The sequence below is a fragment of the Eleutherodactylus coqui genome, chromosome 1 (assembly GCF_035609145.1).
Source record: "Eleutherodactylus coqui strain aEleCoq1 chromosome 1, aEleCoq1.hap1, whole genome shotgun sequence".
NCBI classification, from domain to species: Eukaryota; Metazoa; Chordata; class Amphibia; order Anura; family Eleutherodactylidae; genus Eleutherodactylus; species Eleutherodactylus coqui.
In genome coordinates, this window is record NC_089837.1 from 20013273 (window position 1) to 20039524 (window position 26252).

General features: G+C 45.2%; 2 protein-coding genes across 11 annotated transcripts in view; one reads left to right on the plus strand and one right to left on the minus strand.

Annotated features, from left to right (window-relative positions):
• The window catches only part of DRC1 (dynein regulatory complex subunit 1), a 93115-nt gene extending 83181 nt beyond the window's left edge, over positions 1-9934 (plus strand). For all 4 annotated transcript variants that reach the window (XM_066594476.1, XM_066594495.1, XM_066594486.1 and 1 more), the window contains exons 14-18: positions 5884-5967; positions 6351-6478; positions 6687-6830; positions 7190-7292; positions 9776-9934. In XM_066594476.1, coding sequence (XP_066450573.1) covers positions 5884-5967; positions 6351-6478; positions 6687-6830; positions 7190-7292; positions 9776-9838 — 522 coding nt within the window. In that variant the 3' untranslated portion in view covers positions 9839-9934. The remainder of the gene's footprint in view (positions 1-5883; positions 5968-6350; positions 6479-6686; positions 6831-7189; positions 7293-9775) is intronic.
• Positions 9935-10670: 736 nt separating this feature from the next.
• The window catches only part of OTOF (otoferlin), a 362878-nt gene continuing 347296 nt past the window's right edge, over positions 10671-26252 (minus strand). For 5 of the 7 annotated variants that reach the window (XM_066594464.1, XM_066594452.1, XM_066594448.1 and 2 more), the window contains 3 exons: positions 26000-26178; positions 25739-25839; positions 10671-11960 (listed from right to left, as the gene is read on the minus strand). In XM_066594464.1, coding sequence (XP_066450561.1) covers positions 11774-11960; positions 25739-25839; positions 26000-26178 — 467 coding nt within the window. In that variant the 3' untranslated portion in view covers positions 10671-11773. Of the gene's footprint in view, positions 11961-12001; positions 14438-25738; positions 25840-25999; positions 26179-26252 lie in introns of those variants that run through there. The other 2 variants (XM_066594459.1, XM_066594443.1) reach the window with 1 other exon arrangement.

A 26252-nucleotide genomic window follows, 5' to 3' on the forward strand; every position in this document is an offset into this window, starting at 1 on the left:
TAGAGGTTTATAGGGGTTTATAGAGGTTTATAGGGGTTTATAGAGGTATATAGGGGTTTATAGAGGTATATAGGGGTTTATAGGGATATATAGAGGTATATAGGGGTATATAGAGATTTTATAGGGGTTTATAGAGGTATATAGGGGTTTATAGAGGTTTGTAGAGGTATATAGGGGTTTATAGGGGTATATAGAGGTTTTATAGGGGTTTATAGAGGTTTATAGGGGTTTATAGAGGTATATAGGGGTTTATAGAGGTATATAGGGGTTTATAGGGATATATAGAGGTATATAGGGGTATATAGAGATTTTATAGGGGTTTATAGAGGTATATAGGGGTTTATAGAGGTTTGTAGAGGTATATAGGGGTTTATAGGGGTATATAGAGGTTTTATAGGGGTTTATAGAGGTATATAGGGGTTTATAGGGGTATATAGAGGTTTTATAGGGGTTTATAGGGGTATATAGGGGTTTATAGGGGTTTATAGAGGTATATAGGGGTTTATAGAGGTATATAGGGGTTTATAGAGGTTTGTAGAGGTATATAGGGGTTTATAGGGGTATATAGAGGTTTTATAGGGGTTTATAGAGGTATATAGGGGTTTATAGGGGTATATAGAGGTTTTATAGGGGTTTATAGAGGTATATAGGGGTACATAGAGATTTTATAGGGGTTTATAGAGGTATATAGGGGTTTATGAAGGTTTATAGAGGTATATAGGGGTTTATAGAGGTATATAGGGGTTTATAGGGGTATATAGAGGTTTTATAGGGGTTTATAGAGGTATATAGAGGTTTTATAGGAGTTTATAGAGGTATATAGGGGTTTATAGAGGTATATAGGGGTTTATAGGGGTATATAGAGGTTTTATAGGGGTTTATAGAGGTTTATAGGGGTTTATAGGGGTATATAGAGGTTTTATAGGGGTTTATAGGGGTTTATAGAGGTATATAGGGGTTTATAGGGATATATAGAGGTTTATAGGGGTTTATAGAGGTTTGTGGGGGTTTATAGAGGTATATAGGGGTTTATAGAGGTTTATAGGGATATATAGAGGTTTATAGGGATATATAGGGGTTTATAGAGGTATATAGGGGTATATAGAGGTTTATAGGGATATATAGAGGTTTATAGGGATATATAGGGGTTTATAGAGGTATATAGGGGTATATAGAGGTTTATAGGGATATATAGAGGTTTATAGGGATATATAGGGGTTTATAGAGGTATATAGGGGTATATAGAGGTTTATAGTGATATATAGAGGTTTATGGGGGTTTATAGAGGTATATAGAGGTTTATAGGGGTTTATAGAGGTTTATGGGGGTTTATAGGGATATATAGAGGTTTATAGAGGTATATAGGGGTTTATAGAGGTTTATAGATGTATATAGGGGTTTATACGGGTATTTAGAGGTTTATAGGGGTTTACAGAGGTATATAGGGGTTTATAGAGGTATATAGAGGTATCTAGGGCTTTATAGGGGTTTATAGAGTTTGTTTGTTTTTTTTACTCCCTTTGTGCAATAAACACATCTAAAACAAACCGACTGATTCTGCCTCGCGGCATTCGCAGGGCCGTAACATGTTGTTTTTCCGTCCGCGGAGTTACGGGAAGGGTTGTAGTTTTTATTCGCACTGTTTGAGGCAGACGGGATTCCTGAATTGGCTTTTTATTACATCATTTTTGAGAGGTGAACAAAGCAAAAACAACAAGTCTGGCGTTCGTTCTTCCTGGCGTTGAGCAGACATGTCACTGTCTGGGCCTTGTGAGCGCCGTCATACCTGTTATGTGCTGCTTTATTAAAAAAATGGGGTATTTTATTAAAATGCATTTTTGTGGGGAAAAATGATTTTTTTGTTTTTTTACAGAATGTTTTTCTTTTAATTAAACTTTTTTTTGTAGTCCCTGAAGGGGGCTTGAAGATGTGATTATTTGATCAGTAGAATCATACACTGCATTACCTATGTAGTGCATTCTACTGAGACAATGACAGCAGCACACATGCAGGCCTTTGTTAGGCTTCTGGCTGTCATGGTAACCCATTGGTACCTTGTGATCGCATTGCGGGGTGTTAATGGGTGACATAAGAAGCCCCCTTCCCTATCATCTGCTCATATGCTGCAGTTGTGGAGGCCTTTGTCAGACTTCCTACTGCCACGGGAACCCATTGTTACCTTGTGAACACATTGCAGGGGGCCCATAAGTGACAGGCGGAGCCCCATCCCCTGTCAGCCACTTACATGCTGCAGTTACTATTGATTGTGGTATGTAAGGGGTTAAACTGCCAGGATCTGAGGGTTCTCTGCTCCTGGTGGTTAGAGCAGGGGCCCCGCTGTCAGAAGTCGGACACCGACTTAAAGAGATGCATGTGCAGCTTTAAAGCCCATTAGAGAGGTGAGTAATGCGGTCATGAAGGGTGTAAACCGAGGTAGAAAAATATATACATGTAATTTAGTATATAGCGACTGTTACACTGCATCCTATAGGGACTGTTACTATGGAGCGCCGCATCCTATAGGGACTGTTACTATGGAGTGCCGCATCCTATAGGGACTGTTACTATGGAGCGCTGCATCCTATAGGGACTGTTACTATGAAACGCTGCATCCTATAGGGACTGTTACTATGAAACGCTGCATCCTATAGGGACTGTTACTATGAAACGCTGCATCCTATAGGGACTGTTACTATGGAGCGCCGCATCCTATAGGGGCTGTTACTATGGAGCGCTGCATCCTATAGGGACTCTTACTATGAAACGTTGCATCCTATAGGGACTGTTACTATGGAGCGCCGCATCCTATAGGGACTGTTACTATGGAGCGCTGCATCCTATAGGGACTGTTACTATGGAGCGCCGCATCCTATAGGGACTCTTACTATGAAACGTTGCATCCTATAGGGACTGTTACTATGAAACGTTGCATCCTATAGGGACTGTTACTATGAAACGCCGCATCCTATAGGGACTGTTACTATGGAACGCCGCATCCTATAGGGACTGTTACTATGGAATGCCGCATCCTATAGGGACTGTTACTATGGAGCGCCGCATCCTATAGGGACTGTTACTATGAAGCGCTGCATCCTATAGGGACTGTTACTATGAAGCGCTGCATCCTATAGGGACTGTTACTATGAAGCGCTGCATCCTATAGGCACTGTTACTATAGAGCGCTGCATCCTATAGGGACTGTTACTATGGAGCACTGCATCCTATAGGGGCTGTTACTATGGAGCGCTGCATCCTATAGGGACTGTTACTATAGAGCGCTGCATCCGGTAGGGACTGTTACTATGGAGCGCCGCATCCTATAGGGACTGTTACTATGGAGTGCCGCATCCTATAGGGACTGTTACTATGGAGCGCTGCATCCTATAGGGACTGTTACTATGAAACGCATCCTATAGGGACTGTTACTATGAAGCACTGCATCCTATAGGGACTGTTACTATGAAACGCTGCATCCTATAGGGACTGTTACTATGAAACGCTGCATCCTATAGGGACTGTTACTATGGAGCGCCGCATCCTATAGGGGCTGTTACTATGGAGCGCTGCATCCTATAGGGACTCTTACTATGAAACGTTGCATCCTATAGGGACTGTTACTATGGAGCGCTGCATCCTATAGGGACTGTTACTATGGAGCGCCGCATCCTATAGGGACTCTTACTATGAAACATTGCATCCTATAGGGACTGTTACTATGAAACGCCGCATCCTATAGGGACTGTTACTATGGAATGCCGCATCCTATAGGGACTGTTACTATGGAATGCCGCATCCTATAGGGACTGTTACTATGGAGCGCCGCATCCTATAGGGACTGTTACTATGAAGCGCTGCATCCTATAGGGACTGTTACTATGAAGCGCTGCATCCTATAGGGACTGTTACTATGAAGCGCTGCATCCTATAGGGACTGTTACTATAGAGCGCTGCATCCTATAGGGACTGTTACTATGGAGTGCTGCATCCTATAGGGACTGTTACTATGAAGCGCTGCATCCTATAGGGACTGTTACTATGAAGCGCTGCATCCTATAGGGACTGTTACTATGAAGCGCTGCATCCTATAGGGACTGTTACTATGGAGCACTGCATCCTATAGGGGCTGTTACTATGGAGCGCTGCATCCTATAGGGACTGTTACTATAGAGTGCTGCATCCGGTAGGGACTGTTACTATGGAGTACTACATCCTATAGGGACTGTTACTAAGGGGAAACACATCCTATGGGGACTATTACTATGGAATGTTACATCCTATAGGGACTGTTACTATGGAATGCTGCATCCTATAGGGACTGTTACTATGAAACGCTGCATCCTATAGGGACTGTTACTATGGAGCGCTGCATCCTATAGGGACTGTTACTATGAAGTGCCGCATCCTATAGGGACTGTTACTATGGAGGGCCGCATCCTATAGGAACTGTTACTATGGAGCGCTGTATCCTATAGGGACTGTTACTATGGAGCGCTGCATCCTATAGGGGCTGTTACTATGAAGTGCTGCATCCTATAGGGACTGTTACTATGGAGGGCCGCATCCTATAGGGACTGTTACTATGGAGCGCCGCATCCTATAGGGACTGTTACTATGGAGCGCCGCATCCTATAGGGACTGTTACTATGAAGTGCTGCATCCTATAGGGACTGTTACTATGGAGGGCCGCATCCTATAGGGACTGTTACTATGGAGCGCTGCATCCTATAGGGACTGTTACTATGGAGTGCCACATCCTATAGGGGCTGTTACTATGGAGCGCTGCATCCTATAGGGACTGTTACTATAGAGCGCTGCATCCTATAGGGACTGTTACTATGGAGCGCTGCATCCTATAGGGACTGTTACTATGGAGTGCCGCATCCTATAGGGACTGTTACTATGGAGTGCCACATCCTATAGGGACTGTTACTATGGAGTGCCACATCCTACAGGGACTGTTACTATGGGGAAACGCATCCTATAGGGACTGTTACTATGGAATGTTACATCCTATAGGGACTGTTACTATGGAATGCTGCATCCTATAGGGACTGTTACTATGGAGCGCCGCATCCTATAGGGACTGTTACTATGGAGCGCTGTATCCTATAGGGGCTGTTACTATTGAACGCTACGTCCTATAGGGACTGTTACTATGGAGCGCCGCATCCTATAGGGACTGTTACTATGGAGCGCTGCATCCTATAGGGACTCTTACTATGAAACGTTGCATCCTATAGGGACTGTTACTATGGAGCGCCGCATCCTATAGGGACTGTTACTATGGAGCGCCGCATCCTATAGGGACTGTTACTATGGAGCGCTGTATCCTATAGGGGCTGTTACTATTGAACGCTACGTCCTATAGGGACTGTTACTATGGAGCGCCGCATCCTATAGGGACTGTTACTATGGAGCACCGCATCCTATAGGGACTGTTACTATGAAGCGCTGCATCCTATAGGGGCTGTTACTATTGAACGCTACATCCTATAGGGACTGTTACTATGGAGCGCTGCATCCTATAGGGACTGTTACTATGGAGTGCTGCATCCGGTAGGGACTGTTAGTATAGATGTATTGACCTTATGGAGACTCTATAGGGTGTTTCTAATGGAGCTTTAGGTCCTATAAAGCATTACCCACCCTAACATGTTTGTTTTTTCCTGGAGAACCCCTTTAATACAGAGCCGTAGACTAGTAGTGGCCCTGTGGCCCCCAGACTCATCATAGGTTCTTCTTTCCCTACACATCTGTAATCGCCCTCCACTATATCTAATGGGACGTATGCTTGCACTCAGTCAGCAGTTCTTGTCCCCCCTATAGCCTCACATCCACCCAACACTCTGGTGACTTGTATCATGTCCCTCCCCTGTGGTACAGGCTCTACAGATGGAAGTGGAAGACGATGTCTACAAACTGGTGGACTTTTTTTTGAAGTACAAGCAGCAAGAGCGACCTCCACAGGTAGGAGAAGTCATTACGTCTTTATTGTTATAACATTGTCTTAGCGAATTCCCATCGGCCCCTAGGAGCCCGGAGGAAGCGGCTCATTCCTTAGGAGCAGATATACTGTAATCATCTCAGCATGGGTGGGATGGGTCACATGATACACTAACTTGCAGACCAGGACTCCTTGTGTTCTGTAGGAGTCAAGTGGGAGGAGCTTACATCTTCCAGATGTGGATTGTCACTCCATTTAGTAAATACGATTGAACAGATATTGTAGAGAATCCCCATTCTTATAGTACCCTGACCTGGTAAAGCGTGCTTTACACAGGGTCAGACTGGCCCACCCAAATACTAGGGGGTTCTCCTGATCCTGACCCCACCACTCTGCTGTATTTCAGGATGAAGAAGGCGATCCGCAGGAGTCAGATAAGACCCATCTTCAGACATCGCCCTCAGCTGACCTCATGCACCCCAATGATGTTCTGCGGGCACTGAAAGCCTTTACCATGGAGGTCCGCCACCAGAGGTAGATGCCACATCTGTGAATGCCCTGTGGTGGGTTATCAGTCGGGCTGTAGTTTCAGGGTACAAGTATGATGGTTCGGGGCAAAGTGCAAATTTCATAATTCGCTCACTGCCCCTTTAAGTAGAACCCCGGGGCATTTGTCACCTTCCAACCTGCTAGGGCAATATTCCTGGGGTAGTTGTGATGAAGCCCCTTCTATATGTTTTAGGGAAAAGACACATATGAAACAGGGGGTGACAGAAGAGCGGGACAGCAGCGAGGACGCAGCCTACTGGAGCGCGGCCGCCCAGGTCATCCCGCCATCACAGCTCAAGGTGTGGGAAGCCCTGGAAACTGCCTTGGAGAGATATTAGTAAGTCTGCTACCTTGTATGCTCTGCTTCATGTGATCCCTCAGTGCAGGTATAGAGCGGTGGGGATGTCATCATGGGTTGTGGGAGGAGCATGCTCTGCTGTACTGCATTGTGGGAGATGAAGTGTTTATATCAGATCTGATGTAGAAAACACTACATCTCCAATGGTGCAATGCAGCAGAGGGCAGGACCATATGAAATACCAGCTAGGCTGATTAGGTAGTATGCCAGCCCTGTTCTACTAGATAGTGTATTGCAGCTTTGGATGTGACTAGAGTAATTTAACTTGTAAATAAGCCTCCAGATGAAGCTGAGAATTCTGCACATTTGAAGTTCCCCTTACCTCCCGTGTGTTTCAGTGACGTCCTGACCGGTCGATCCCAGCTGATTGGTGAAACGTCCGCCCTGAGACAGCAGAACACAGAACTGCGGCTGTTGTTACATCAGTACCTCAACTCCAGGGTAAGGCGATGAACCCCGACTGCTGGGTAGCAATACTGGCCCAACTCTCTAGTGTTTGGTGCAGTCCAGGGTGGCACCAAGTTTATGTGGACCCCCAGCTGACATACAAAGCAGTAAAACTACAGCAGTCTCAGCCAGATACCCCCTTTTGTGACCCACAGAGTTCTAGGGCCCTTTTTTTGCCCCACAGAGTGCTAGTGCCTCCTTTAGTGCCCCATTTTTTGTCCCACAGAGTGCCAGTGCCCACCAGAGTGCTAGTGCCCCCTTTTGTGCCCCACCAAGTGCTGGTGCCCGCTTTTCTGCCCCACCGAGTGCTGGTGCCCCCTTTTCTGCCCCACCGAGTGCTGGTGCCCCCTTTTGTGCCCCACCGAGTGCTGGTGCCCCTTTTGTGCTCCACAGAGTGTTGGTGCCCCCTTTTGTGCTCCACAGAGTGCTGGTGCCCCCTTTTGTGCCCCACCGAGTGCTGGTGCCCCCTTTTGTGCCCCACCAAGTGCTGGTGCCCCCTTTTGTGCCCCACTGAGTGCTGGTGCCCCCTTTTGTGCCCCACCACAGTATTAAATCCCTTTTACGTCTTTCCAAACTTTGATTTCCTGACTGCTTGGTTATGGTTAATGACCCGGTCGGAGTCTTCTCACACATCACAGCTCATGTCCGGACCGCATGTGCAGCTTCAATTGTGATCTCCAGTCTCCATTTTTCTGCTTCTTCCTGCGATGAGGTACCAAAGATGAGAAGGAGACAGGAGAGCAAAACGGAAGATAAACCTACTGGGCCATGTGCTATAATGTGTGAGAAGACCCAGACCAGGTCACCAACTACCTTCTCTGCCTCCAGTCCTTCGTTCCTTCCCCCCTCAAAGTCTGGCCCCCTCCCTCTGCCCCCTTAGTAGCCCGTGTGACCGGTCGCTCATATGTATACTGTCGTAGGCTATGATGGGGTCCGTGTTCAGTCTATGGAGGACCGCAAATCCTGGCATCATGGGCCCTCAGTGACTTTGTTAGTGGGAGGTGCAGTGAATCCCCGGCCCGCCCCCCAGCCTCACCTCTCCGGCACATCTCACGTCTACTCCTCACATTCCGTCACTGTAACAGGTATCTGTAATATTAACCCCCTTTTCACTGTCCCCCTTATTTTGTTGCTTTTTCATCCCCAATCTCAAAAAGTGGTAACCTTTTTATTTTTCTGTTGACACCCCACAACAGGGTATATTTTCCCATAATGCCATAGGATGTATTTAAATACCTTAAAAATGTTTTAGATGGTGAAATGCAGAATGACCCATGACCTCCCCGTTCTGAGGGGTTTTATGGCGTTTACAGTGCGGGAAAAACAACATTAGCACTTTTTTCTGTGGGTCAGTAAAATTACGGTGTAACCAAATTTATGGTTCTTGTACGGCTAAAGAAGCACATGTTCCATCCGTCCGGCTCTGTGGGGGCGTGGTCTTATTGTGGGACGAGCGGCAGCTTCTATTCACACCATTTTTACCATTTTGGGACACGTTCGACTTTTATTTGGAGACTGGGTAACCAACATCAGAAGTGTGGGGGTATTTTGTTCTGATGGTGTTCATTGTGCAATATTTTAAGAGACTGGACTTGCAGACTCAGCGATACCCGGAGGGGTTTTTTGTTTTGTTTTTAAACACAAAAAAAAGAATAAAGTTGTTTTTTTTTCTAAACCTTTTTTTTATTTTTATTGTAACATTTAAATATTCTTTATTGAACTTATTTTAACTTTTTTTTGTTAGTCCCACTAGGGGACTTGAACTTAAAATTATCTGATCGCTTGCACAATATACTATATTTCACAAAAAGAGTCTTAACAGGCTGATGTCCACTTCACCAAGAGCCCCTTTTCCTTGGGCTGATAAATGCATCCGCCGACTCAGCGACGAACGGGAAGTAGTTCGCTTCATTCGATGTTCAGTTTCTGCTTGCATAAAACTGAACAACAGATCGGTCGTGTAAACAGGCCGTCAATCATCTGTGAAGGACTGCTTGTTTATTGTGAATGGAGGCGGGCGGGTCTGTACGATGCCTGGTCTGCTCCGCCTCCTTTCACTAGATGGTCTCGTGTAAAAGGGCTCTGTGCCGCCGTGGAATCCATCAGGCACCCCACTATCTGCAGATAGAAGCAGCGCTGACCGCAGAATCTAAATGGTAAATACGGCCAGGATCAGAGTTATCTCTGCTTCGGGCCCCCGAGGTGGGTGCCTGCCAGACAGGATGGTCAGGTTCAGCTCCGCATTGTAGCATTTTCCTGACAGCATTGTAGCATGTCTGCTAAGGGGACCATAGTTGTAATGAGTCCATCCAGGAGGTGCGAGAGGGAGGGTCCCACACCTAATGCTAGCTGTTCAGTAATCACTTCTAACGGGCCTCATCTCCCCGCCCACGAGGAATCTGCAGGCCTGTTTTTAGGCACCTCTTTCCTTCTGTGAAGCCGCAGACTTTCCATCTCATGTTATACTTTTATTTTAGATCAATGCAGAACTGGAGATCCCTCCCACGCGGATCCTGCAGGTAGACTCCGCCCACGACTGACACTGTGCAGGATGGATCCTGATATGCTGATAGTAAATGGTTAATACACAAAATGTCCTCTTCCTCCTGACTAATAAAAATGGCGGTTGAACGATGGAGATGTGTCATGTGATGTGAAGCACTTTTTCTGTAATGATGCCATTTTGTTATCTCTTATACACAGGAGGAGGCGGGGTCACATGACTAAAGCATGACGCGGGTGGGATCGGGTTTTCAGACGTGTTCTTTAATCCAGTGTTAATGCGTGAAACCATCGTTACAAAACACAAACTAGAAAAGTGATGACGTAATAAAGGATTCGGCATTGTCCGGGGCGGAGCCGCCTGCGCTGAGCGCCTCCCATGAGGTCTTCCTGGAGCCTGTGTGTTTACTGACTTATTTAACCCATTAAATGCTGATCCGTAAATAATCCCGATACATTGCAGTGAGTAATCCCGATGCAGCGGATGCGATGCAGAATCTCCATGGGGTGCGCTTCAAACCTGTGGCAAAATCCCCAATGCGAAGAATGTCTTAAAGAGGTATTCCCATCTTGGCAAGTGCGGGATAGCTTGCTGATCAGTGGGGTCCGACTGCTTGGACCCCCAATGATCCTGAGAAATTGCCCCTTGTACATCCCTGACCATCGACGACGGTGGCTGCACCTGCGTGCCATTTACTTCAATGGGAACGGCCTGGGAGCCAAGTTCAAGCACTCGGCCATCTCTAGCTGTCCCATTCACTTCAGTGAGACTGACTGACAATCGTTGAACTCCAGTCTCTCCAGCCGTCCCTTTGAAGTGAATGGTCAAAATTTCGGGACCTGCCAGTGGCGATTCCCCTAGAGCGGTGGGGGGCACAGCAGTAAGACCTCACTGATCGTCAAGCTACTGTATCCCCTATCCTGCACTAGGGGATAATCTGCTGAAATGGGAATACCCCTTTAAGCTACTTCCTACTGAGCCAGTGTGCGGCACTGTCTGCTGACTCTGTAGTAAAGTATGGGGGGCAGATGTATTAAATCTCATATGTCGTGTTTCTGGCATACAAATATACAAATGATGCCACAACTGATAATTTGCAACTTTTGTCCTTTTTACCTCTGCCTTTGACACCTTTCTAAAAGTGGGCAGGGCTAGTTATAAGGGGCGTGTCCACATGTAGCCCCTCAATTTATGCCAGAAACTGATGGAAATTCTAGATGAAATCTACATCGGCCCCTCATTGGCTCAGGTTTCAGCTCTGGCGACAGACCCAAGCCCATAAAGAGGTTGAGCCTCCTAATAGATTTGCCGCACTTCACATCCACGCCGCCTTTACTTACACCGGCAACCCCCTGTAAGATGTTAAAGGGGTTTTCCAGGCACCTCTAGGTAGCGGCAACCTGGACCTTTTATCTCCCGCGCCGGCCCCTCTTCTTCATCCCGTGCCGCCACCAATCAGCCGCTGTGTTTACATGCATCACTTCCACAGTAAACACAGCAACAGACTGTCCCCTACAATCCCAGCATGCATAGAGCTTGTTTATAGGCCAGCGCTGTAGCTCCGCCCACAGCTCACAGGTCCTACAACTTACCAGCACCTCCCTCCCTCTCAGATGGTCAGAGAAAGTCTATTAAAGCAGACAGACAGGACTGGCCGACACTCTGAAAGCACATGAGCAATACAGCTCAGCGCTTCCTCCCCGTCCTCCCATCATGCACTGCTTGCAGGATGTTGAAGGTTATAGACAAGGTAGGAAGTAGCAAACACGGACAATGTGTCAGAAGAAGTGGGGATATTTCCCAGGCGGAGGGTCACGTGACAGACAGAATATAAGAAAGTGTCCAGGCCGGGTGCAGTGAGCCTATCACAGAGTGACTTAGTGTTATGATGTTCATTAGATTTTGTGCCCGTAATGCCCCTTTAAACGAGATTTCATTTTGCTGCATCGGTGTATCTCAGCCGCTCCGCCCTTCATCTACCAGGGTTTAGGAATCTCTGGTTGAGCACCCCTGGCATCGTATACAAAGACAGCGCCACAAAGACAAGCACCACGGCCACGAGGAGCAAAGCAAACAAATGCCACTTGTAATGCCTCCAGAGCAGCAGGCCCACAATGCGCAGAGGGCGGAGCAGCCACATCAGACTGGTATCAGGACGCCTGGAGCCGCGGATTCACCATTTTATTGTAACAAACGAGAAAACAACAAACACAAAAACAGACAAAACGGAAAGGAAAAAAAAACAGAAACACAAATTTATAATTCACTCAGCGAAACTTATAAATAAAATTCTTTACAACTCAAATTAGTGCAAAACAGGAAGTGATTCCCTACAACTAAGGAGGGGGAGGGGATAAAACAGGAACTAAACCAATATTGCTATAAAGGGGGGGAGCTAGTGATGCCATGATGAAGTCACACATCAAACGCAAACTGGGGCTGCATGGGTTAGTGGTGGCAAGGGTCGCCCAGGTTCTTGTGCTTGGTCAGTATCGATGTTGTGTCGTCTCAATGGTTTATTGCATTAGTTTCTATGGTTACTCAGTTTTCATTGCAGCAGCTCCGGGCCCAAAATTAAGCATAAAAAGGTATTTTCTGGGCGGAAAAGACTTAATATTCTTACAACTAAGGCTAGAGCGAGACAACTACTTGGGCCGAGCAGTGGGACATGCAACGAATGGGTAGTCACACAGGACTCAAGGCAACCATGGCGCCACCGCCTCATCGGGATGCACCGCTTGCCACATCTCAGCCATCATCGGAACATTCAAGTCAATGCATGGATTCAGGGAGGCATGATTCTGGCCGAAGGCTATTTGAGGGCCACACTGGGGAGGGCTTCTCTCAAAAAAGGAAAACTAAATTGCCTGAACCGTGCCGTAGGAACCCATCTTTCCTCTTTTTGACATTATTCTGATTTCCAATGTTCTAGTCGGATCAAGTTGGTCTTTTCTAGAATGCTTCTTGGCTGGAAAGGGGCTAAAACTTTTTTTAAAGTGAATAATTGGAAAAACAGCAAAATACAAATTAATTATTCAAACCCTGTGAGTAAATTAAATAATGCTAGCGCTCTCATCATCGTTGGGGAGGCAATAGGTAGGCTGGAAGTCATTTTCAAATATCTTAATTTATAAAAGTTTTCTGACAAAAAACTATCAAATTATGTAGGAAAATACAAATTCAACCAAACTAATTGTTGAAATTCTATTTTTTAACATTTGTGACTTTCTAATATTTTGCTAAACTTAGTTTCTATTTTTTCTGAGATAAAATAAGTTAAATTCTTTGAAAATAGATGATTCTCTGTCATGTGCTTTTAGTGGAATATTTAGGCTTTGTAGCAGTAAGGCAAAGATTGGAACGTCTGGAGAAACACAGTTTGTTCGGGAGGAAAACAAGACCCTCGAATTGTTATGAAGATCGATCTCCTCTATGGAAGAATCAAACATACGTCATACACCGGACTAGCCGAAGAGGTCCTCAAATATTACACCTGCTCCGTATTCACCAGTCCGTGGGTTGTTTCTGTGATTTATTCGCTTGTAGTAATTATTGGGGCAATTTGCCCAATTGGTAATTTTGTTTTGGTTGAAATCTACAAATTGATTTGTCTGTTTTACTCTTTCGGAAAAAAAATTGGTGGATTTGATGAATCAAGGGGACCAATTAGCTCATTTTAGATTGTGTGCATTTGCTTACATTCGATGCATCATTGTCAGTCAAAGTTGAATATTTTAGGTTTTACCGAAAACCTTCCACCAGGGCAGCTAAGAACAAGTAGCTTAACACATCTGTACTCCGCTCAATTTGATGGCCCACTGTCATCGGTTACAGGACAAAAAGAAGCAAGTGCCCCAACCTCTGACTTTTAAGAAACAAGGCACTTCCTGTTTCCTAAAAGTCAGGGAATGCAGAGCAATGCCTAATGCGATGTCTCTTCGTGATGGGTGGAAGGTTATTAAAAAGAGAGCAATGTTCTAGGTCCCTTATGGATGCTTTTAGAGGAGTCTTAATTTGACCTTCTTGGGTCATCATCATTGGAGCACTCTGATATGTAGTAAATGTGATGGGGCCTGTCCTAGTGCCCAGTTTCCTTTGGTACCACAACTGAATAACATGCAGAAAGTTCGCATGGGGCAAAACGCGTCACACACACGAAAAACATAGTTGCACAGGTTGATCTATTGCAAACATTTCCCTAGGTAAACCTCCTAGAAACAGAGCATTCATGTTATCAGCTAGAAGGAGTTTGGGTCTACAGGAAAACGCAACTTGTTGACCCACAGTTTGACTTCCGCTTCCGGCTTCTCAGTAGAAACACTAAAAAAAATTCACACAGAATAAATTTTTGTGTTGAAAACCCCCCTCACAATACTATACAGTCTGTGATGGAAAGGACAAACATCTTCTTGTGTAAGGGGAGACACTGCCGAGTCTATTCTCCCAGATGTCTCTTCATGCCCCGAGCAGTTTCTTGACCATGTAACCTGGCATGCTATACAGGAAGAGCGCCACCATGGCTAACAGTAGCAATGCCAGGACAATCTTAATGATGAGCCACTTGTATCTATTACAGATGAGGTACTTGATGGATTTAAGCGGGTTGAGGAACCAGATGAAAGATGTGTCGGGCCGACTGTCCAAGGCAGCATGAAACAAGATAAGCAGAAGGGATGGGGAAGGTGGGAGAGGAAGCGGCAGAAAAGTAAGATATTGTTAGTAAGTCAAAAATTATTCGAGGTGACTTTTTTCCTGAAATGTAAAATTAGTTGGATTAGTACAAATACATTAGTAGGTAGGGGCAGGGGCAAAGGGCGATCAACGATACATACCCCATGTGACTATTGACAGTACTATTGGGGTTGGAAATCATTATTCTGATAGCACACAACCCATCTGAGTTTTCTAGAACAGATTCATAAATGAAAGCAGTAATCTGATTGACTCCTGTGAGGGCAAAATATTCATCTCATTTGGTAATCCGCAGTATGGTGTGGAGGCATAATGCCCAAAAGTTTTCTCTCCTTACTTAGTGTTGGTACTCCACCAGGGATCATAAGCTAATCCTCCGAATGTCAGGACACAACAGGATGCTGATGCCTCACTATGAATCATTGGCTATACATCAGGATATTAATGCTAACTAGGGTGCTATTGCGTAACCATAGGTTATACCATAGGACTCAGATACCCACTAGTATTGGTAGTGCACTATGAGTCATAAGCAATCCTTCATGGACACCAATACCAAACTGCATGTTGAAGTCCATTATGGATTATTTGCTGCCTTCATTATACCAATACCAGCTAGGGTGCTAATTGGCAATCATAGGGCTGCACCATCAGTCGGCAGACATGTACCAACTCCAATTCTAGTTACAAAATATAAATATCAATTAATGTATAATATATAAAGCCTGATGTTACTGGTGTACTACAGTAAATCTGTTGGTACTAATTATTATAGGTCACCCATTTGTGAAATGGGTGATACATAAGTGAGTCATAAATCTGACACCAATGCCCACCATTGTTGATTCTCCACCCTGAACCATAAACTGTTCATTAATACACCAATACCCAATACCGTGTTGATGCCTGCCATGCATCATTGGCTATCCCTAAGTATACCAATATGGTGCTAGTATGTAACTTTAGGTCATAACTACTAGCATTAGTACTCCGCCGTGGGTCTTACCGAACTCTCAGTACCCAACAGGGCGTTTATGCTCCACCATTAGTCATTGGCTACCTCTTAGTCTACTGGTCTTAGACACCCACCGTTGTTCCATGATTGACCATAGGCTATTTCCTTTTACAAATGTAGCCGGCGTTGTTCTACATGTATTTATCTGTATACTGCCTGAATATACACTCAATAGCTCCTTTATTATTGATTTTGTTCCTTCCAAGACTGGAGCTTTCTCTATATGGGAATTAGAGCCGTGACCCCGGGGTGCAGCATCAAATCCCGTGACAAGTTTTCCGTGAATCTTTTTCAATGTGAATCCACGTTAAGAAAATTCAGCAATCTGAGTGACTCCCAACAAGGCCGGGTCATCGGTGCTGGACTAGCCGGGGTCAGGATTTTACTACTAACTGTGGGGGGTGTTCTCTTATGTAACAGTGTGGAGAGTCTACTGAGAGTATACCGAGTAGCCCGATACAATGCTGGCACTCCAATTAACGTGACCATATGCACCGTTTCTCAGCACAGACGGCTATAACAGCAGACAACCAGTTCCAGCGGCATTGTGTCTAAGAGAAACAGGTGAGACTCCAGCAGGCAAAAGAGCCCAAAACTTGTATCACTGAGTAGCGGAAAAACATCTCCTGGTCAGATGAATCCAGATTTTTGTTGCTCTATGCTGATGGGAGGTCAGAATTTGGCACAAGCAGCAGGAATTACTGACCCCTTCCTGTCAGCCGGACAGAACATGTCAGCACCGCCATGTAATCTGCAGCAACTACAAGAAGCTTCCTGTCCACAGGGGCCGATATTCCTACAGAACCATTACATCACCCAGTGGAACCTGCGCCATGACAAATTGTTGTGATTATGAAGGCCAAAGGAGATCCAACGCTCTACTAGATGGGGGTCTCTAATAACGGGGGCATTCAGTGTATAAAGGAACAACACTACATAGTACGTCATTCTGCTCCACGTGCCATAAGGCACACCAACTAACTGCAGCTCAGAAAGTTGCTACAAGTCAACAAAGTGTTGTGTGACCCTAACAACAAGCATTAAAACCTGCAGAATCGCTGTGTGTCACGGATGTCTGAATAATATCAGCAAAGCCCTTGTGTCATTATAGTCACTATTGTAGAGTACAAGGCGTCCCCTCATCCCCATCTGGCCGTTACACCATAGAAGATGCTTCTCTCTCTCCAAGTAAGTCATTCCAGAAAGATATTAAGACGTTGTTGAAGTAATTACTAGAAGGCCTCATGACCGCAGCAGCGCCAGAGCCTTACTGCACTTACAAAGAGCCTACAGCTCCATGTTCCAGAGCCACAAGTATTCTGCGTGCCGCCATACGGCGCCTCTATGAGTAATGCTCCTCTATGGTGAGGGGTTTCTACAGTATAGCATCTAGTGGAGTATGGTACTGTTTTTTCTCCTCCGTTTGCCTTTTTTCTGAACTCAGAGCACATGGCAATCTATATGTGACGTACCCATACTCTTGTACCTCCAACAAAGTTGTCCAGGGAGGTTAAATTCTTATCCAGACTGGGGTGTCAGGACCTCGAGTTCTCGCTCGGTCCTAATACCGGGTCATGTGGTAAGGACTCTGTGCCTATCATATCGTTGAAGGGGGTTGGTTCTTTCACTCATCTTAAAGAGGCACTAACTTTTCAGACAGCTTCTGCTCATCTACTAGCTTGTGTTAAAAATGTTGTTTTACCACGGTAGAAGTGGCTGCCACTTTGTGTCTCCCTTCCAGCTTCTCTGCAATCCACTCTCTGTTGTTAGGTACAGAGCTTCCTTAGTAAGAAGCACACAGGGATGCTTTCATAGGAACAAGGGGAAGAGCTGTCTTCATAGGAAGCTCCTATACGCTGAGGCTGTAGGCTGACAGATCTGCAGACACTATGATAACGGTCTCCACAGTCTCCGCCTCTCCTGTTATTACAGTGTGTGGATTTGTGTCTGTGAGTGGATACACGCATTACAAGCACACATTATAGTGGGTTTAATAAGCATTTGGCCAGAATGTCTCTAAATGCCTGATCGTTCTGGGAAAGCAGAGGGGCAGGCATTCAGATACTGCCTCCCTGCTGATTGGACCAGTGCAATGCAGCATGGGAAGTAAGGGCAAGTAAGTCAGGGCATGAACTACTGGCAGAATTCTAGGCTTGCTACACTCCCCCTCTCTGAAAGTAGACTGCAAACAGCAGAACAGACAACTGGGAAAGACAACCTGAAAATCCAAGCTTACAGACATGAAACGCCAGCAAATGAGGGTAAGGAGGACCTGGGGTATTTGAGAAACTTGTTGAAAACTCATATATGCTTTAATAACCACGTAAGCCAGCCCCGTGTTTCTGCATCAGCCGTGAAAAAGAAGGATGTATTCAGATGAACGGAACAACCAGCTCCCTCCAATGACGTGATGGGCACAGACAAAATCTTTACCACCTGACCCAGTGTCAGAACCGGGATGGCAGGGGAGGTTCCTACATGTCCAAGTAAGGATTCTGCCTCCCTGGACAACCCCTTTAAACTTGACCATCCAATACACGTTGTCCATAGTATTTTCATAGCGGTCATTTGCATGTTGAGACTGGATCTAATATTACAAGGGCCGAGGAATGTATAGAAAAGGAGCAAATCATAGTAACATAGCATGTTAGGCTGAAAAAAGACATATGAGCGTCCAGTTCAACTTTGCCTCACAATGTTGATCCAGAGGAAAGAAAAAACAATGAGGTAGAAGCCAATTTTCCCCATTTAAGGGTAAAAAGTCCTTCCTGACTCAAATCTGGCAATCAGAATAATCCCCGGATCACCGACCGTTTTAAATTAATTAGTGGGAGGGGCATGGCTTGTGAATGGCAGGATAGAACGCATCTCAGCTGAGATCCTGCACCTCCCATGAAACTTTAACCCTACCAGGCACAGATTATACTTCTGAGGATCCCCACATCAACATGGCCAAGAGGCGGCCACAGACCAAAACCCCAGCGGCAGGTGAGAGGGACGCCAGCGGCAATAACCGCTTCTTCAACCCTGCTCCTGCAGCGGATATGGGGATTGAGGAGACACCGAGATGCCCATTGCTGGCCTTCCCCGCCATAGAGGTGGATGAACTCACTACTCATTGCTGCAGGGAGGACGAGGAGACCTACACTGGCAGAGGGAGAGGAGAGAAAGTGAAAGTGGCCTGCATTGGAGCTGCCAGCTCACCGAACATGTGGGCACTCTCATGCCCCGCTGCACAAGGTGAATCCTCTTCCAGTGTTTCTGCTGTCATACATGTTTGTCTTATGTTGATGTACGGTGTAAGCCTGTCTTGTCATCTTCAGTATGTGTGTTGTACAGCTGCAGCACTTGAGAGGTTAATGTCTACAAAAATCCAAAGCCTGCATGTAAATGTATCAGTTATGTCATGTCACATGGTATGAGAGAAGGTATAAATGTGAGTGCTTGAAAGCGGGAAAAGAGTCTTTCATCTTGTTTGCCACCTGACTTCCAGCTAACATGGAGGCACCTTCAGCCTTCCTGTGGAGAAGATGGAAGAGAAGGAGAGATTTCCCGTGCTGATTGTGAGCTGGGTGTAAAGAGAGTGAGCCCCAAGAGTGAGAGAGAGCATCTGTGAGTAATTACTTTCTCTCAAGGCCAGTGCAGATGTACTATCTAATCTTCTAATTTTCCTATGCATCCGCCTGAAGTCTGTATCACTGCGTAGAGGTACACCCTTTAATTGTCACATCCACGCGTCTCCAAAGCTGTGTGGAGGTGCTACAAGATAATAATCTCTCTTCACACATGTGCAGCTTTGAGCCTGAAGGAGCCGTGTGGAAGGATTATGTTCTTAAGTCTATTAATTTGCCTGCACTGTGAAGTCTTCAATTGAACTGCTCTGTAGTCTCTATTTTCAAGTTTCAAGTAAAGATTATGCCGGGCTCTAACTGTTCCTAGAGACCCGTGGTACTAAGAACTGCCTGTGGCTGAATTTCTTATCCGCCAAGGGTCATACCGGTGTGTGTAGGAATGGTGGCGTCACAAGTGACAACTAATCCCCTGCTATTCAGTTTTGTGGGCATTCCCTATCCTGGGGGTATGCTATCCCTTCTCTACCAATTCCAGCTCCAAGAGAGACCGGGCACACAGCTGCTCCAAAACGCCAGAGAGATCGCTGTAGACCCTGAGACACATCAGCCTGAAGACTATATCCCGCTAATTTAGCGAGCCCACATACAGCAATCCCGGCTTCGTGTGCTGGTCTACTCTTAGGGCGAGCACCCACTGGCGTTTGTGTTTTCCGCGGGAAAAAAACGCAGCGTTTTCGCCGCGTTTCCCGCGATTTTTCCGCGCGTTTTTCGCGGCGTTTTCGCGGCTTTTCCATTAATTTCCATTGAGAAAAATAAGGACACATATGCAACTGACAGTTCCTATGTTAAAAACGCAAAACGCAACGCAAAAAAAACGCCAGTGAACAGGAACACATGTTATCTCTATGCCTGTGCAGGAAAAACGCAAAACGCAGGTAAAAAAACGCCAGTGGGTGCTCGCCCTTAGGTGTCTAAATGTTATAGCAATGTTGAATTGTTGATATAATTTTTTTCTTGCACTTTCTTGTGTTAGTTGGAAACTTAAAATACTCATATTGTGTCTTCCTCAAATGATCTTAGTCCTCTCTTTCACACGATTACTACCCCACACGCCTTTAAAATCGTTGCCTGGTTTAGATTTCATAACCCTCTAGGGTTACAATGCCTTTCACGGGAGCCGCTGTAATGGTCCTCCGCTGATTCCTTCTACTACCGCAAATAGGCTGGATGACACCGCGGGTTGTCCAATGTCTGGTCTCAGACTAGTGATAGACTTACATATCCCGGATATAGCTCCAGCTGTTTATATCCCCCCACGTTACTATTCCCTCTACCTTTCCTTTCCCTGTGCACGCGGCGGTGAGAGCCTGGCGAACTACATGGTTACTAGTACCAATAGTTTAACCCCTTTGCTCCAATAACACCAGATTCAAAACCACCTCCATAAAAATAAGGTGAGGATTGCCTTGTTACAAGAGACCCTGTGATGGATTCTTTAGCCGGCAGGTCTGGGGTTCCATTCTCTTTTACAGGTCTCCTTGAGACTAATTGACATGTGGCGGCTCCTACACCCAGGAACTAAAGACTACAGTTATCACTCCCTTGACCGCAATAGTTACAACCATATAGACTACCTTTTTATCTCTCACAAACTCCTAGATATATCTCCCTCAAGTTCAATTAGTATCTGATCATGCCCCGGTCTATGGAGCCTATAGGGCTTCTCAGTAAAAAGAGGGAGCCATACTTGGCATTTAAATGACAACCTCCTTAACGACTCACTGTGCTTAGACTTGGTAAAACATACAATCCAAAATTTCTACACTGACCACAAGATAGACCACAGCTGCACCCATCCAGTGGGAAGCCTTAAAATGAGTACTTAGATGAATCAAGTGCGTTCCTTTTTCAGTCTAGCTTCATGCTAGATGAACATTCTCCTAATTATAAAAATCCCTCTGATTACCTCCGAGCTGAGATTTAGGACACTTGTCAAAATATACACTCCATCCTAGATCAAAATCCAAAATGCTATAGAAATAGGATACAGGGAGGTTTTGAGGAATATGGCAACACATGTTGATGTTGGTTGGCCAGGGCCGTACATCCCAGAGCAGTGCTCCATACCAAATTCAGGGTTCCTTCTGGCTCCCACCCTCAGTGAACTGCCAACTCCCAACAATGTCTTCCTTCTTGAGGCTACTTCTGGACACTTGGAATGGCTTCGCTACTCGCATTGGGGCTGGTGTCCTGAGCAGGCCTCCTCACTCCCCTGGTAGGGAATCCGGACCTACCTTAGTTTATGGGATGTTTGTCACTTTTGACTGGACTGGAATCCTTACCTCCAAGGGTTAGAGATGTCAGTTTATCTTCGGGCATTCGCCCCTATGGGAGTTATTGAGAACAGGGGGCTCCTGGACCAGAGATTAGACACTTTCTCCGTTCTCTAGGTCCCTTGTCTCATCTCCTTTCCCCTCTCTCCCAATTCAAACAATTATGCATTTCATCTATTCCATTTCAGATGGAATTTCGGACCTATATTGTCTCCTTTTGATGGCGGAGACACGTAATGACATGGTGACGTGTGTGGAGAACTGGGAGAGAGAGTTGGGAAAATCCTACCCAGAGAAATTATGGTCCAAATCCTTTTCTTTAACTCACTGTCTCTCGATTTCCTCTAAGTGCCAGTAGATCAACTATATATTACTGACTCAATGGTATAGGACCCCGACACGACTGGCTAAGATGGACCTCCAGATCCAGGACACTTGCTGAGATGCTCACAGGGGAGGGGCAGTTTTCTACACATATGGTGGTCTTGCCCATTGTTCTCCCCATTATGGCAGGAGATTATCAACTTACATAACGAAGTATATAGAGATTCAATCACTCTCTCCCCGGAAGCAGCCTTGTAACTACAGGCACAGCTCTAATTGAAATCAGTGGCATCCGTGCCTGCAGTTACAAGTGCTGGCCACTATACTGAGGTCGATGCGGAGGCTTCCGCTCCGACCTTTGTGTATTTGGAGCAGAAGCCTCTGCGCCGAACTCCTTATAGTGGCCGGCGCTTGTAACTACAGGCATGGTTCTCATTGATTTCAATGTGAGCCGTGCCTGCAGTTACAAGCACTGGCCACTACATGGAGGTTGGCGCGGAGGCTTCTTCTTCGACCTCTGTGTTATTGCGGTGCTGACAGCATGTGCCCACTCAGCTGATTGGTCGGGGTCCCGAACGATGGCCCCCGGCCAATCAACTATTGATGACCTATCCTGATGATAGGTCATTAATAGTATTTCACTGGAAAACCCCTTTAATGCTTTAATAAAACATTCTGAACAATAACTTAATTAGTGACCATAAAACTGATAGAAGAATGCGATAGTGGAAGGACAGTACCATCACAGATGTTCTCAGGCTCCAAGAAGTTTCTTCACTAAGTATCCAGGTAAAGAGTAGAGAAACAGTCCCACCATGAGAAGGAGGAGGATGAGGATGAATATTTTCAGAATCAGCCAGCGGTAAGTATGCCAAATGAAGTAGCGGACAGACTTCAAGGGGTTGAGAAACCAAATAAAGCTTGTATCTGGCCGACTGGTGCAGAGGAAATGGCGATGAGACGGAAAATCAGGAAGAAGGGAGTGGGAGTGAGAGAAAAATAAAGGGAGGAAAATGAGAAAGTCAATGATAGATATAATGGATCAGGAGTGAAAGTCAGCAATCCAGAGGTCATATCATGCAAAGATCCCATCAATAACTTACGCTAAATACGAAACTACTGGAAACCAGCGTACAACTGGTCAAAAATATTTACCAAGATCAGTCAAACATTTCTGTGAAGGTGTCACTGAAAAGAGCAAGAACTTGAAATCTTTACTTAAAAGGGTTGTGCCATGATTGGCTTGGCTATCTCTAACAGTCCCATTGAAATGAATGGAGTGCCATTGCGCTTGTGAGACTGTCAGTGCCCTGCTCTCAGGATCGGTGGAGGTCCTAGTGATTGGACCTCACCAATCTGAAAGTTATCCCCTATCCTGTAGGTAACGGATAATGTTCCATCATGGCACAAGCCTTCAATTCTCATTTAAAATAAGTACTATTCAACTTTAACAACCTAAATGCCCAAAGAGATTATGGGAAGGCCCAACTGAATGGTTCACTCTGTACTCTCTAGATTTCTATTGAACATAGACTGCTACATGTCTCATTACTCCCGTGAATCATTCATGAGGACAGCCTACCAGAACGGTATTCAAAGAGCAAACTGGCCCTGAAACCAACTAGAAGAGCCCGGCCCATATGGCTAAGGAATCTACATTCATTGGCATCAGATCTACTTCAGAACATTACCACAATTCGAGTACTACTGGCTAGATTCCCACTTACATGGCCTACAGTATGGGAATAGCGTACACTGACATATAAAGAGGGCCTTGAGGGTGATAGCACATTACACGACCAGTCGGCTGATCCATGACCTTGTGTACTCTGTTTACTTGGGATTTCGATACGATGCCCAATGCTCTGTATATTTCCCACAATGACCATCTTTTTGAAATGTTCTAACTCTTTTTGGTGAGACATTTGTTTAGTACATACAGTAAATTAGGATTTCTAGAGAAAACATACTGAGGTCTCCATCGACGTTCTATACAGAATCTAAAGTGGTGGTAACGCTCTACTCATCGATCCAAGACCACCTGGATCGTCAGGAAGGCTCTTCTTGAGTACTCCACTCACTGCTGAGTGTTAAATGGGTGGCTTTTAATTAACTGGAAATAAAATGAAGCATGGCGTGCTCCAACCATGGGCCATCACCTAACTTTTTAACACCCGTCATACACATTGGGAATCTACAGCATTTTCAAACTCCACTCCAATTATCATAACTATTTCCAGTAGCAGAATATTGTTGGCATATCCTTACAATAGGCAATTGATATCTCATTGGTGGAGGTTTAATTTATCGCACCTCTGCCCATCAGCTCAATGAAGGGGCCACTGCGGACTTCATTGTTACCCAGACACAGCGCTGTATCTGTGTTTATGGCTGTGCCTGCTAAACAATAAAGAAAACACTGCTCAGCGGGGTGCCATGGCCTTTGATTCAGCTGATCGGGCATTGGGTCTTCATGAATCAGATATTGACCAAGTATACTAAGGGCAGGTCATCAGTATTAAAGTTCTGGAAACCCCCTTTAGACCAACCAAATAGAATGATGCTGTTAATACTTGGGGCATGTGGATGCGTAAATGTTAGAAGATGAACCATGTGATGAACACTGTCCCCCAAAGTTTTCTTTGAAAGCAGGGCAGATTTTGATCAACCACTAGTGGCGTTGAGAGAGTTGTCCATCTATGATGGCTTTGTGTACAAAGTACTGTACATGCAAAAATTCCCTCTTTTGGGGTGCAATGTATCTTTAGCCAAGGACAAACCTGTAGGTGGGTAAAGGTAAAGAAGGCAAGTCTGAACCTCATTACTGCTTTGTACTCTGGACTATCACCCAAAATCTAACTACTGAACGGCAACCCCATACATCCACCATCAGAGTATAAAGGATTGCTCCATAATCACTGTATATGAAGTGACCCTGTCCAAATTTAATCAGTATCTTCCTGACCACCCCAATATTGGTTAACACCTTCTATGGCAAAATCTGTGTGCATCCACAATACATACATACAACTAGCCTATAGGGATTGTCCAGGAAGGTTAATTACTCCCATGGTGCCAAAATCTCTAACATCAGGTCACATGGTATAGCCCCTCTTTTAGCCTGTCACGTTATATAGGTGCTGGCTGTTCGGCTCACCTTAAAAACTAAGCCAGACCCCTTTTCTGTTACGACAGGCGCAGAAACTGAGGAGGGGCTGGGTTAGTTATTAAAATGAGCCAAACAGCCATTCTCCTTGATGATATGACCGGCACAGAGAGAGGGGCCATACCATGTGATCCATGTTGGAACCGGATGGAAGTTGAGCTATTTAGCCTTCCTGAACAACCCCTTCAATGATGAAGAAACTCAATGTTTATAGGTTCATAAAAACTGATTCACTATTTCATTATTGTTACTAAAGAAAACCATGAGCCCAACCATGGGGAACCGTGGACTTGATGGAAGAAGGATAGACAAGGAATGTGGGTGTCTGTATGAGTGAGTGCTTCGCCTTGGCTCTAGATGAGAATCTTAGTGAGTAAGCAGGTGGCTCTAGATAGCTATGGGAGCAACCGTCCATCAATGGTTTTCACGTCCATAGGCTCCTATATTAAAGCGATTGTCCAATATAGAAAACTTGGTTGTTTATCTACTGTGATCAGTGGGAAGTGTAGGACAGGTACAAATAAGTAAATGCGGACTGTGTAGCAGTATGTATTTTGGAGGCATGGTCCAATCAGTAAGGAGGTGCGGGTAGGGTGAAGCTAAAAATGTTGGTATGATTTACTGTAGCACTCATGGTCCTTAGTGCCGTGACAAAGAGTCTTTGGAAACGTTCTAGAACATTGTCTATCATGTTCCGCCTGATTCTGCCCTTTAAGTCAGTGCTTCTAGTTGAATGTCTACATGAGCAGCACAGTCTATGGCTCATTCCTTGCTATGCTGACATATGTCTCAATGATGATGTGGTCGCAGTAGACCTTACAATAACCTCACTTACTTTGGTTTTTCAAGAGGATCCGGTTCATTACGACCCAGTCCAGCAGGAGACTTCTCAGCTTCTTCTGCTGTCAGGAGGTGAAGTTCTGCTTCTACTTTACCCTAAATAGAAAAACTTTAAATTATCCTTTTACTCAGTTACCTCCCCAATCATCAACCTGTTGTCTAAGTGATACTCAAATTTTTAAAATATGGCCCTTCTTGGTAGTAAGAAATAAAAAAATGGAATGGAATTTGCATAATAAACTAAAGTCCGTCTTACAGTGAGCTCCATTTCATCATTTTCGTTCCGAGCAACAAATGGCCACCATCCTTTCACTCTCTTCTGTTTGAAGATCGAGACCATTGGCAAATCAACCTCTGGGGCCACCATGTCTATAGAGCACTGCTTCGCTGTCTTTGCCCCTCGAGGAAAACGGTTCAAGTCAAGCTCAATTGCACCTGTTGGGGAAATATATTAAGGGTTCACTAACTTTTACTTTTCTTTCTATATTTGGTGTTATAAATGACCAAAT